Source organism: Ranitomeya variabilis, chromosome 2, assembly GCF_051348905.1.
Source record: "Ranitomeya variabilis isolate aRanVar5 chromosome 2, aRanVar5.hap1, whole genome shotgun sequence".
Lineage (NCBI taxonomy): Eukaryota > Metazoa > Chordata > Amphibia > Anura > Dendrobatidae > Ranitomeya > Ranitomeya variabilis.
The window spans coordinates 192,426,788-192,440,061 of record NC_135233.1 but is presented as its reverse complement, the minus strand read 5'-3'; the positions used below and the strand labels follow the sequence as shown (position 1 = coordinate 192,440,061).

General features: G+C 41.5%; 1 protein-coding gene across 1 annotated transcript; it reads right to left on the bottom strand.

The window, feature by feature from the left end:
• Positions 1-5,881: 5,881 nt before the first annotated feature.
• On the bottom strand, positions 5,882-10,876 carry LOC143804846 (BTB/POZ domain-containing protein KCTD12-like). Its single transcript, XM_077283345.1, has 2 exons — positions 10,819-10,876; positions 5,882-6,979 (listed from the first exon to the last, which is right to left on the bottom strand). The coding sequence occupies exon 2, from the start codon at positions 6,961-6,963 to the stop codon at positions 6,112-6,114; it is 852 nt and encodes a 283-aa protein (XP_077139460.1). The 5' UTR covers positions 6,964-6,979; positions 10,819-10,876; the 3' UTR covers positions 5,882-6,111.
• Between the last annotated feature and the right edge of the window lie 2,398 nt (positions 10,877-13,274).

The following is a 13,274-nucleotide window of genomic DNA, read 5'->3' as shown; positions in this document are numbered from 1 at the left end:
GCCACAAAATTTTGCACAGTCACACTTCTGGACCCCGAGAGCGTCATAGGCTATGTTGTGGGGCGAAATTTTAACCCTGCGCGTTCCAATTCACCAAACAATTTTGCCCCTATCTACATAATGGGGAAAAAGTGAAAGGAAAAGTGTTGAAGGAAAATTGACAGCCAGGAGGAGATGGCATACAGGTATATACTATATACAGAGAAGATGATATACAGCTATATATTATATACAGGAGATGACATACAGGTATATACTATATACAGGGGAGATGACACACATGTATATACTATATACAGGAGGAGATGACTTACAGGTATATATTATATACAGGAGGAGATGACATACAAGTATATACTATATACAGGGGATATGACATACAGGTATATACTATATACAGGGGAGATGACATACAGGTATATACTATATACAGGAGGAGATGACTTACAGGTATATCTAATATATAAAGCTGAATGTGTGTATGTGTGTATGTCCGGGATTGGCATCTGCACCGTCGCAGCTACAGCCACAAAATTTTGCAAAGTCACACGTCTGGACCCTGAGAGCGTCATAGGCTATGTTGTGAGGCAAAATTTTAATCCCGCGCGTTCCAATTCACCAAACAATTTTGCCCCTATCTACATTATGAGGAAAAAGTGAAAGGAAAAGTGTTGGAGGCAAATTGACAGCTGCCAGATGTGAACAAGGGGGACTTAAAGAGTGAGAGCGATGGCGCCAAAGAGTATATACCGTACAGTTGCTAAGGTGGGGCCCCGACATGGGATACTCACCACACACGGGGATATAAACACATACAAAATGCGCCACACACTACCACGTGCTTGAACACATATCACCCTCAGCACACATTTCACCACACATACACCAACCTCGCCACATAAAAGTCGAAACACAAAAGTCGCCGCTCAAAACTCGCCAGGCGCAAAACTCACCACATGCAAAACTAGGCTCAAGCAAAACTCGCCACACGTGCAAAACTCACCTCATGGAAAACTCGCCACACCAAAACTTGCACACGTGGAAAAATTGCCACATGCACAAAAGTTGCAACACATGCAAAAGTTGCCTCACACAAAATTTGCATACTCAAAACGCACCACACGTAAAACTCGCCACGCGCAAAACTCGCCATGCGCAAAACTTGCTGCATATAACTTGCTACACTAACCTGTCACATGCAACTCGACACACAAAAAGTTGGTACATGCATGTCGCCACACAAAACTCATCTCACAAAATTCGCTACATGCATGTCGCCACACGCAACTCAACTTGACACATGAAACTCGCCCTAAAATACACACAAGTCTGGTATTATCCTTCAAAAATAAAAATCTGATTAATAAGCAGACAAACTACAAGAGCAACAACTGTATCATATAAGAAATACGGCAGCTGTCAGTCACATGACCTGTCTATTATGTGTATGTGTGAGCTAATATATACTGCCAGGGGGGAGGGCTTCCTGTTGGCTGGGGATTTATCAGGCTGCCAATTTAGCTTACAAATACTGAGGTAAAAATACTGAGCAAATAACGTGTGAACGAGGTCTAATACAGGTTGAGATGACACACAGATATATACTATATACAGGAGGAGATGACACACGGGTATATACTATATACAGGGGAGATGACACACACATATATACTATATACAGGAGGAGATGACATACAGGTATATACTATATACAGGAGGTGATGACACACACATATATACGTGTGTCATCTCCTCCTGTATATAGTATATACCTGTAAATCATCTCCTCCTGTATATAGTATATACCCGTGTGTCATCTGCTCCTGCATATAGTATATACCTGTGTGTTATCTCCTCCTGTATAAAGTATGTACTATATACTTGTATGTCATCTCCTCCTGTATATAGTATATACCTGTGTCATCTACTCCTGTATATAGTATATACCTGTGTGTCATCTGCTCTTGTATATCCCAATCAGCGACAGGCACAGTCTGCCGCGAATTCTGGAATCATCATTGTCCATATACTACGGGGACATGCATATTCTAGAATACCCAATGCATTAGAATCGGGCCACAGTCTAGTATACTATATACAGGAGATGACACACTGGTATATACTATATACAGGGGAGATGACATACAGGGACATACTATATACAGGGAAGATGACACACAGGTATATACTATATATAGGGGAGATGACACACAGATATACTATATACAGGAGATGACACAAAGATATATACTACTAGATTGTGGCCCGATTCTAACGCATCGGGTATTCTAGAATATGCATGTCCCCGTAGTATATGGACAATGATGATTCCAGAATTCGCGGCAGACTGTGTCGCTGATTGGTCGAGGCAACCTTTATGACATCATCTTCGCCATGGCAACCATTATGACATCTACGTCGATACTGTGCCCGTCGCTGATTGGTCAAGGCGAATTCGTGGCAGACTGTGCCCGTCGCTGATTGGTCGAGGCAACCTTTATGACATCATCGTCGCCGTGCTGTGCCCGTCGCTGATTGGTCGAGGCCTGGCGGCCTCGACCAATCAGAGACGCGGGATTTCCAGGACAGACAGACAGAAAAACCCTTAGACAATTATATAGATACTAGACTGTGGCCCGATTCTAACGCATCGGGTATTCTAGAATATGCATCATGTCCCCGTAGTATATGGACAATGATGATTCCAGAATTCGCGGCAGACTGTGCCCGTCGCTGATTGGTCGAGGCAACCTTTATGACATCATCGTCGCCATGGCAACCATTATGACATCTACGTCGATACTGTGCCCGTCGCTGATTGGTCGAGGCCTGGCGGCCTCGACCAATCAGAGACGTGGGATTTCCATTATGACATCATCGTCGCCATGCTGTGCCTGTCTCTGATTGGTCGAGGCCTGGCGGCCTCGACCAATCAGAGACGCGGGATTTCCAGGACAGACAGACAGACAGACAGACAGACAGACGGAAAAACCCTTAGACAATTATATATATAGATACAAGAGCAGATGACACACAGGTATATACTATATACAGGAGTAGATGACACAGGTATATACTATATACAGGAGGAGATGACACACAGATATAACTATATACAGGAGATGACACACAGGTATATACTATATACAGGAGATGACACACAGGTATATACTATATGCAGGAGCAGATGACACACAGGTATATACTATATACAGGAGATGATTTACAGGTATATACTATATACAGGAGGAGATGACACACGTATATACTATATACAGGAGGAGATGACATACAGGTATACTATATAAAAGAGATGACACAGAGGTATATAGAAGAGGAGATGACATACATCAGGTATATACTATATACAGGGGAGATGACATACAGGTATATACTATATACAGGAGATGACATACAGGTATGTACTATATATAGGAGATGACATACAGTTATATAGTATATACAGAAGAGATGACATACAGGTATGTACTATATACAGGAGGAGATGACACATAGGTATATACAATATACAGGAGGAGATGACATACAGCAGGTATATACTATTTACAGGGGAGATGACATACAGGTATATACTATATACAGAAGACATACAGGTGTATACTATATATAAGGGAGATGACAAACATGTATATACTGAGGGGAAAATGAGAGGTGTGAGGTGAAAATGAGGGGTGTGAGGTGAAAATGAAAAGGTGTGAGTGCAAAAGGAGAGGAGTGAGGGAAAATAGTGGAGTGATCGGAAAATGACAGATGTGAGGTCGAAATGACAAGTGTTAGGGCGAATGAGAGTGAGGGGGGAATGAAAGGAGTGAGGGGGAAAATAAGAGGAGTGAGGGGGAAAATGAGAGGTGTAAGGGAGAAAATGAGAGATGTGAGGGGGAAAATGAGAGGCGTGATGGGAAAATAAGAAAAGTGAGGTGCTATAACTATCCACAGATATTTACTGTGCCCAGGCAACGCCGGGCTTTTCAGCTAGTATAGAAATAAAAAAGTATTATTTTTAAATTGTAAAAAAAATTAAAAAAAAACTTTAAAAGAATTTTAAAAATAAAGAAAAAAATAAGTTTTTCAAACTTTTTTGTAACTTTCAGGGCTTTTGTAGAAAGGTTAAAAACGTATTAACTATAAATGTAAAATACAACAGGCTGCGAAAAGAGCAATCTCGGAACCACTGTGATACGAAAAGCAAACCAAATGCATCACTCTATAAAATGACACGTGCCAGATCGGAAAAATGGTCTCAAATATCCTGTGTCATCTAGATAATAATAAGTATTACTAACTGAGGGCTTGTGGGCAAACTTTACAATAACCTTTCATGTAAATATGTGATGAAACCCAAACCAATAGAAATATGCAGGACATTAGTAAAAGCTCTACAATGAACCCACTACAGCATTTCATGTCATATATTATGAAATAATATAAAGATATTATAGTCTAATAATCTACCTGAGCTGAGTATTAAGTGTAAGAACCGTTAAAATAACATAGTGAAAATAATAGCATTGGGGTATGTTCACACAGATAATTGGCAGGAAAAATCCTGCCTACATGAAGCCAATCTTTTATGCACTTTTTAATGCTGGTTTTTGGTGCATAATTTTATGCCATCAATTAAATGGGTAAAAAAGCAAAAGCTCTGAAAAAATTAACAAGCTACAGCTTTAATATAAAATGCACTGCCGCTCCAAAAAAACCTCAAGCGAGAAAAGACACTGTGTGAATGAGATTTTAGAAATCTAATTTCTCTTGCTGCTAATGTAAAATACTGCATTCTTTCTGCACTAAAAAAAAAACGAGGCAAAAATGCTACATGTGAATGAGTCCTAAAAGGGGTTTCCCACAAAGTACATTTTAATGAATAGATCTTGAAATAATAATAATTTCCACAATTGGATATGATAAAAAAAATGTTCTTGTGCTGAGATAATCTTATAAATGTGTCCCTGCTGTGTACTGTGTAATGGCTGTTTGACCATACAGGAACATGGTCTGAGCATACGACTGCTCCTGGGCAGGGGGAAGCAATAGAGGATATAGATATTACAGCAATGGATCACAACTGATCCTTTCTGTGAGGTAAAACATTTCCCTCCCTGTTTTTAAGCAATATTTTACCTTACAGAAAGAATCAGCTGTGATCCCTGTACTGTCCTGTCTGTATACTCTCTTGTGCTTCCTCCCCTGCCCAGGAGCTGTGGTGTGATCAGACCATGTCACGGTACGGTCAGACACGGCCATTACACAGTACAGCAGGGGCACATTTATAGGAATAATGTTCCTGTGCTGTCCTGTCTGTATTCTCTCTTCCTCCCCTGCCCAGGAGCTGTGGTATGATCAGATCATGTCACTGTACGGTCAGACACGGTCATTACACAGTACAGCAGGGGCAGATTTACAGGAATAATGTTCCTGTGCTGTCCTGTCTGTATTCTCTCTTCCTCCCCTGCCCAGGAGCTGTGGTATGATCAGACCATGTCACTGTTTGGTCAGACACGGCCATTACACAGTACAGCAGGGGCACATTTATAGGAATGTTCCTGTGCTGTCCTGTCTGTATACTCTCTTCCTCCCCTGCCCAGGAGCTGTGGTAGGATCAGACCATGTCACTGTATGGCCAGACACGGCCATTACACAGTACAGCAGGGGACATTTATAAGATTATCTCAGCACAGGAACAATTTATTTATCACATCCAGTTGTGGAAATTTTTATTATTCCAAGATCAATTAATTAAAACATGGGTTAAAATTAACTTTGTTCATGGGAAAACCCCGTTAAAGATCACCTTTGGCTGCTATTTTTCTTCAAAACAAACATTTTAAATAAACAATTAAAAGCAGTATAGGGACGTGTCAACAGGGGGAAGGAGAGGCAAGGCAAGATGATCAGCTTAGGAATATTTTTTTCTGTATAAATCTACATCTAAATCAAGAACACTGAGGAATATGAATGTCTATAGGAGAAGATTTGGTTGAGTTTTGGACAATGGTAGAGTTTATAAAAGGTTTCTTCTATTTGGTAAATGGGGAACAAGAAAGGAAAGGTAGAAGGTAAAGTTTTGGGGCTTTTTCTCATTTCGTTGGATCACTCACGGTAGAAAATGTACTCATTATAGGATGTCCACATCTTGTCGTCTGCTTGATCATGAGCATTGGTACATGTTCCAGTTGAGTTACAGCCCACCATATGAAACCCAGAATCCGCCAATCTGTCAAATACTTGTTCCAAAAAGTCACATTTCAGGTAATACCTTGAGGTATATCTTTCAAGAGGTAGATCTGGATCTCTACTTTCATTGAGTGTTTCACCAAAAACTTCTTTAGCCAGCGAGGTCTTACCACAAACCATAACTCTTGCCACTCTCCTGAATTTGGAATCTGTGTGACTCAATGTATAGGAGCCACAGTAGCCAATGGTGATAAAACCAGACCGCTCCAGATCTGGAAGTGTTGACTGATTCCCTGCAATTAATGCATGTTCATTAACAAATGCCAGATTCCTGGTAACTTCAACATTAGGCGACTGTTCTTCAGAACCATTTTGAAACGTTTTATTACCGATGGAGTTCTGGTTGTTTACTTTTTGTACAAGGATTTTTACTAACTCTTGAAGTTTAAAGTATTCAGCTTCTCTCCGAAGTCGCATTTTTTCAGGAAAATGATCAGGAAGAACCAACTGTTGGTCTCTCAAATAGTCTAACACATATCGGAAAAGGAATCCATCGCGATCCAAGAAGAAGCGACCTTTGCTATCTCTGGCTAAGGCCTGGACAGTCTTCTGTGAGAACATTTCCCATAGGCGCGATCCAGGAATGGTAACTAAAGTAAGGTAATGTGTTATATAGACTTGTCCGCCAACATTTAATTCTATTATGTCGGGAAATTTAGTATTTTCATCTGTTTGCTTTATACAACTTGTATTTTCTGGAAAAGCCATGTATCTTTCATGTAATCTATGTTGGGAAACATGGTCAGAAAAAGAAAAGTGTTATTGATTTGTACAGCAGATGTCAAAGCATTCAACCAAACAAATAACATAAAATCATAATAAATTAAAGTTCTTTGTATGTAGTGGATAAAACACCGTCCTGATCATGTATTCACCACACTAATGTCCTATTACAAGAAAGTGTCCTCTAAGACTAAGGCCAGAGGATACTTGTGTATGCAAAAATGGTCATCAAAGTTTTAAAAGCGCAAAATCCTTTTTTTTATATAGAAAACTATACTTCAACTTATTACTCACTAGTCACTACCAGTGGAAAAAAATACTGATCATATAGTAATATGTCAAACTCAAAAAACGTCACTGAGAACTTGACTTGAAATAGAAAGGGATCAATTTATCAATTTGTTCTCTGGCATGGAGTAAAATGTTATGCAAAAGTTTTGCAACTTTGTTCGTTATCATGCCAGCCATGGCCAGCTCCACCAAAGTGGATGAGGCATAGGCAGGACAGGGTGTGGTGTGTCCAGCCTTCAAACTTACCAAAAGTTATGCCACTTTAGTTAAAGAGTTAGTTGCATTGTACTCCAGCTTTAAGTCTGAAATGAACAATGCCAGTCTTAATGAAGCTTTTCCTCAGGAGATGCTTCTGTAACAATTCCACTCCTTCATAGGCACTTGTCATAATTGACGTATTTTTTATATGCCCTGTTGTGGCATTTAAAAGTTTGGGCACCCCTTGTCAAAATTCCTGTTATTGTGAACAGTTAAGCAAGTTGAATATTAAAATATCTCTAAAGGCCTAAAGTTAAAGATGACACATTTCCTTTGTATTTTAGGCAATATATATAGTAATTTTTTTAACATTTTAAAAATTACAAAAAGGAAGATTGGCTGATGCAAAAGTTTGGAGATTTGTGTGCTCAGATAACTTTGAGCAAGGCTTCAGACCTTAATTAGCCTGTTAGGGTTATGGCTTGTTCACTATCATTGTTAGGAAAGGCCAGGTGATGCAAATTTCCCTGCTTTATAAAAACCCAGCCTCCTCCAACCTTGTGCCATAAAACAGCAGCCATGGGGTCTTCTAAACAGCTGACTAGCACTCTGAAAATGAAAATGGTGGAGGCCCACAAAGTAGGAGAAGGTGATAAGAAGATAGCAAAGCATTTTCAAGTTTCCGTTTCCTCAGTTCGAAATGAAATGCCAATTAACAGCAACAATGGAGGTCAAGATAAGGCCTGGAAGACAAAGCAAAATTTCATTGAGAGCTGCTCGTAGGATTGCTAAGTAAAGAGGCAAAACAGAACCCTCCCGCATGACTGCAAAAGACTTTCAGAAAGATTAAGCAGACTCTGTAGTTGTGGCACATTGTCCTACTGTTCAAAGACGCCTGCACAAAATTGGCCTTTGAAACAGACTGGGTAGTGATTCGAGGAGAACCTGGAGGGGCATGAGTAGGTGCCTCTTTTGTATGCACAACGGCTGACAGAGGGCAAAATAAAGGAACTGCGATTTTTCACCAACGAATGAGGCGCTGTCTTCATTCTCTATTTGAGCATTTTGTAAATAAGTCGTCTGGACCGGGATTCCCAGTCACGACACCAGGAGGCCTCAATGCAGCGAATCTCGGACCAGTATATGGACATCAGCATACAGACCACCAGTATATGGACATCAGCATACAGACCACCAGTATTAGGACCATCAGTATACAGGCCACCAGTATACGGACCATCAGTATACAGATCATCAGTATACGGACCATCAGAATACGGGTCATCAGAATATGGATCATGAGAATACGGACCTCCAGTGTATGGACCATCAGAGTGACATCCAATTTTTATGGATATGATACTAATCTGTAAGATAGGAAACTCTAAATGATTAATTGATGCTGAGTAAAAACGGACCGTACATGGATGACAAGTGAGAATAAATCATCCCGCTCTCCTGGATGAGAATGGGCCTGGTTATACTGCATATAATCTGTTGTGAGCGAGCCCTACAGAAGAACACCTGCATGTGTATGACAATACCTTCACCCATGGGTGAGGATTATACCTATTTTTCCCACATAATAATCCTTCATGTACACAAATCTCAGCATTATTATGAGGTCAGATTATATTAAAAAGACTATTTTGAATAATTATAGTTTGGACAATGGTCACTAAATAATATTTGTTCTTCTGAATGGCTCAGTAAGAATGGGCTCAGACCACCCTCTGAACCTTTGTTTGCAACTTCATTGGGGCTTTGCCTGAAAATTTGGACTTGTGACCCTAACAGATATCAACTGGAGCTATAGACATCACATGGGTTACACACGCACACAACACAGACACACACACACACACAACACATATACACAAAGACACACAACACCCACACAATTGCATAGAAGAAGTTTGGTGCAATCCTACTTATTTGCTTACATTATAAGAGTCTGACCTATTATATTGTCATTTTGAAATCTCATATATGTTATCATTAAAGAAAGAATTCCCTTCTTCAAAAATTAGTGCCCCCTGTCTACAAGTCTGCATCTGGTATTGCAGCTCAGCGCCAAACAATAAAAAATGGTGCCGAGATGCAACACGAAACACAACGTACAGACAGCGGTGTCAGTACCTTTAGAAGTCAGGAGACATTTTTTGTTACTCCTGGACAACCTCTTTTATTGCTCACGTACTCCGGCAGCTTGCACACATAGTGATGCCCACCGGCTGCTGACTGATAGTGGGGCATGCCCACTCCCTCCGCCTGCAGCTAATCACTAGGTGTCTCACCCCCATGTAATCTCATTACAAGAGCACAATTGCCATTGATGCAATCAGTACCGAACACGTTGGATGCCGGAGTCTCACAATCCATGTAAGGACTGCGATTTCCAGGACAGCCAATATAAGAGAGTTGAGTTCGGGTCGGGAGAGCCATGTGCGGTCATGGAGTAGAGGTCCGTACACACCGTGAACTCAGTAGCACTAATGTGGTTATATCTTGGGATCTGCAAGTCTTATATTGAACGTCCACATTGACCTTCATACGTAAGGCTGATATCTCTCCACCGAACCTGCTCTCCGTTCCCTTTTCCAGAAGCTGTTAGTGGCACTTTGTGGGAACATATTATGACAAATGTCGCGCACAAAGAATTGTTTCTCCTACATAACAGTATACACGACCTTATCAGGCCACAATGGCCTGTAATACTGTACACCACACAAATAAGACAGAATTAGGAGCTACGGCTTAAACTGTCAACTGTTGAGATTAGCAGAATTGCTTTCCTTTTAATCCCCGGTGATGGTCGAACAAAGACTAAAAATAGTCAAAGATGCCGAAGAGGATCAGAAATGCACAAGGAGTGCAGGTAACAAAAATACTGGGAAAAAAGCCATTAGTGGGAAATGTTATATAGTCATTATTTAAATCAGAAACATTAAAGTACATTTACTTCTGTAATCTGTAAATATCGACCTTCAATAATGGGACTATTACACGAGAAAGTGTGTATGTGACTCGTCATTACAGTGCACAAGCCGTCCGACTGATGTAAGAAATAATCTAAAGAAAAGTCTAATTCTGTAATATCAGAAAATATGTAAATATTTATCCTAAACTACTTCTTCCTATGTGTGATAATATAGGGCTGTGTTGTGCAAACAACTCTCAGAAAACAAGCAGGGCGAACCTGAGGAAGTGTCTGCTCACAGACCATCATGGAACACATCACAGACATCAAACACGTCTATTTAATTAGAATCTGTCGTTAGGAGACACAAATCATCTGGATAAAGTAACGTCCTTGTAATATCCTGCAAAAGACCATAGAAGAAACTATACCTGTATTATCTCCTGTGGTGAAGCCTAAGGACACAATTCTGTGCTGAGTGTTTCGAGCTTTATCTCCCAAGTGCTTTCTTTATCTGCCAGTAGTGATGTTGCTGAGCACTGAGCAGCGCGTCACTCCCCCTTGTGTGTGAATGGGTGCGTGCCCCTGTGAGGACGGCATCGTACATGCACGGCGACCTTATTATAGACATCATTTACCTCTGCGATACTGGTGGATTTCCTGATATGCGCTTGGCACAGGACTGACTGCAGATGCTCTGCCCCAGCATCACATTTCCACATCTATCCATGAAAGAATCTTCACTGGCGGAGCATTATAGTCGGGCTTATTTGGAAAATTACAGAAAAAAATACATATACAGGTGCTTCTTACAAAATTAGAATATCATCAATAAGTTAATTTATTTCAGTTCTTCCAAGCAAAAAGTGAAACTCATATATCATATAGAGTCATTACATACAGAGTGATCTATTTCACATGTTTATTTCTGTTAATGTTAATGATTATGGCTTACAGCCAATGAAAACCCAATAATCATATCTCAGTAAATTAGAATACTTTATGAAACCAACTTGAAAAATGATTTTAACATCCGAAATGTTGTCCTACTGAAATGTATGTTCAGTAAATGCACTCAATACTTGATCGGGGCTTCTTTTGCATCAATGTGGCGTGGCGGCAATCAGCCTGTGGCACTGCTGAGGTGTTATGGAAGCCCAGGTTGCTTTAATAGCAGCCTTCAGCTTGTCTGCATTGTTGGGTCTGGTGTCTCTCATCTTCCTCTTGACAATACCCCATAGACTCTCTATGTGGTTAAGGGCAGAGGAGTTTGCTGGCCATTCAAGCACAGTGATACTGTTGTTTGTAAACCAGGTATCGGTACTTTTGGCAGTGTGGACAGGTGCCAAGTCCTGCTGGAGAATGAAATTTCACACTACAAAAAGCTTGTTGTCAGAGGGAGGCATGAAGTGCTCTAAAATTTCCTGGTAGATGGCTGTGCTGACTTTGGTCTTGATAAAACATAGTGGACCTGTAACACCCCAGGTAACCGGTTGTTACAGTGATGTTGCCTTCCTTTTGGGGAAGGTGATATCATGCTTGGAGGCAAGAAGGATTCTCCAGTTAAGCACCTACACACAACACATTCTGAATCCAGGCCAGAAGGGGGAGCTCAGGACCCAGATTCAGGGGAGCTTCCCTCAGCTTTAAGTGTTCTGGCCTGGAGGAGGAGTGAGTTTAGTTGGAGAGCGACACTGAGGAGAAAGGAAGTCTAGAGCTGAGTGCAGACTACGGAGCCATGCAGCCAGGACTGAGCTGCAGCTCCAGGGAAGGACGAGAACCTGAGGAATTGTTGTATGTAGTAGAGCCATTGAGGGAAGGAGAAAAAGAGTGGAAAAGGGCTCAGAGGGGAACTGTGACTGGGCACCCTCAGAGCCGAAACCGGGCTTTAGTGGGACTCTAGGACACTTAGCAGAACCGGAGGGCTTAGAAGTGTATGTGATTTGCCCACACCACACCTGAAGACGAAGCAGCCCCTGAAGAGCCTGGGTCATGATAGAGACCCTGTGAAATGGCTCAAGCTGCCCGCCATACAGGTACCTGTCCCAGGACAGGAGGAGGAAGGGGTACTTTTCCAGCAAGCTTCAAGCAGCAGGGACCTAGCACATCAGCGCAAGTAGGGATGGCTTAGGGACCTCACCTGGGAGAGGGATCACCTTTGCCTCCAAGCCGGCCGGACGACATCACCACCTGTGCCTGGTATCCTGGGCTGTGGACTGCTCCTATCAGTAAACCAGGTAAAGACTTAACAACTCTGTGTCCTCCATTTATTTCCAGCTTACACCATCCTTGCCATACACCTTGGGAGCCCTGGGGACCCCCTTCACCTGTGGGAAGCGTCACCATCTTGCTGCAACAACATCACCCCAGAGGACCGCTTTAAGCAGCATCGGTCCTACTGACCAGGTAGGCGTCACAAATATAGACTTTACAAATCCCTTTAAAGACCTCCTTTTAAGTGAGCGCCCAGGGCGAGGGACCATGTCGCAGCCACCATGACATCCCCTTTAAGAGTGACCGGACCCTGTACTGAGTATCCCCATTGCCCTGGTGGGCGACTCAGACCTACACCAGCAGATGACATGGCTCTCCAAACCATCACTGATTGTGGAAACTTCACAGTAGACCTCAAGCAGCTTGGATTGTGGCATCAAATTAAATACAAAATTTACTTTCATTTTAAATTTGGTGGCACATAAGTAGCCTTGAAGAATATAAAAAAATGGGTTTTGTTCCCCGGGGGTTACGCATACAGATTTTTTCAGCATGGGAGGCAACCCCTGAGTTTCAAAAAACCTGGGAAATGGGACTAGCCAAGTGCTCTACAATACTGATTGACATGCTTATTTCATATTCCAGATTTTTTTGAACCAAACTAAGGTGGAAA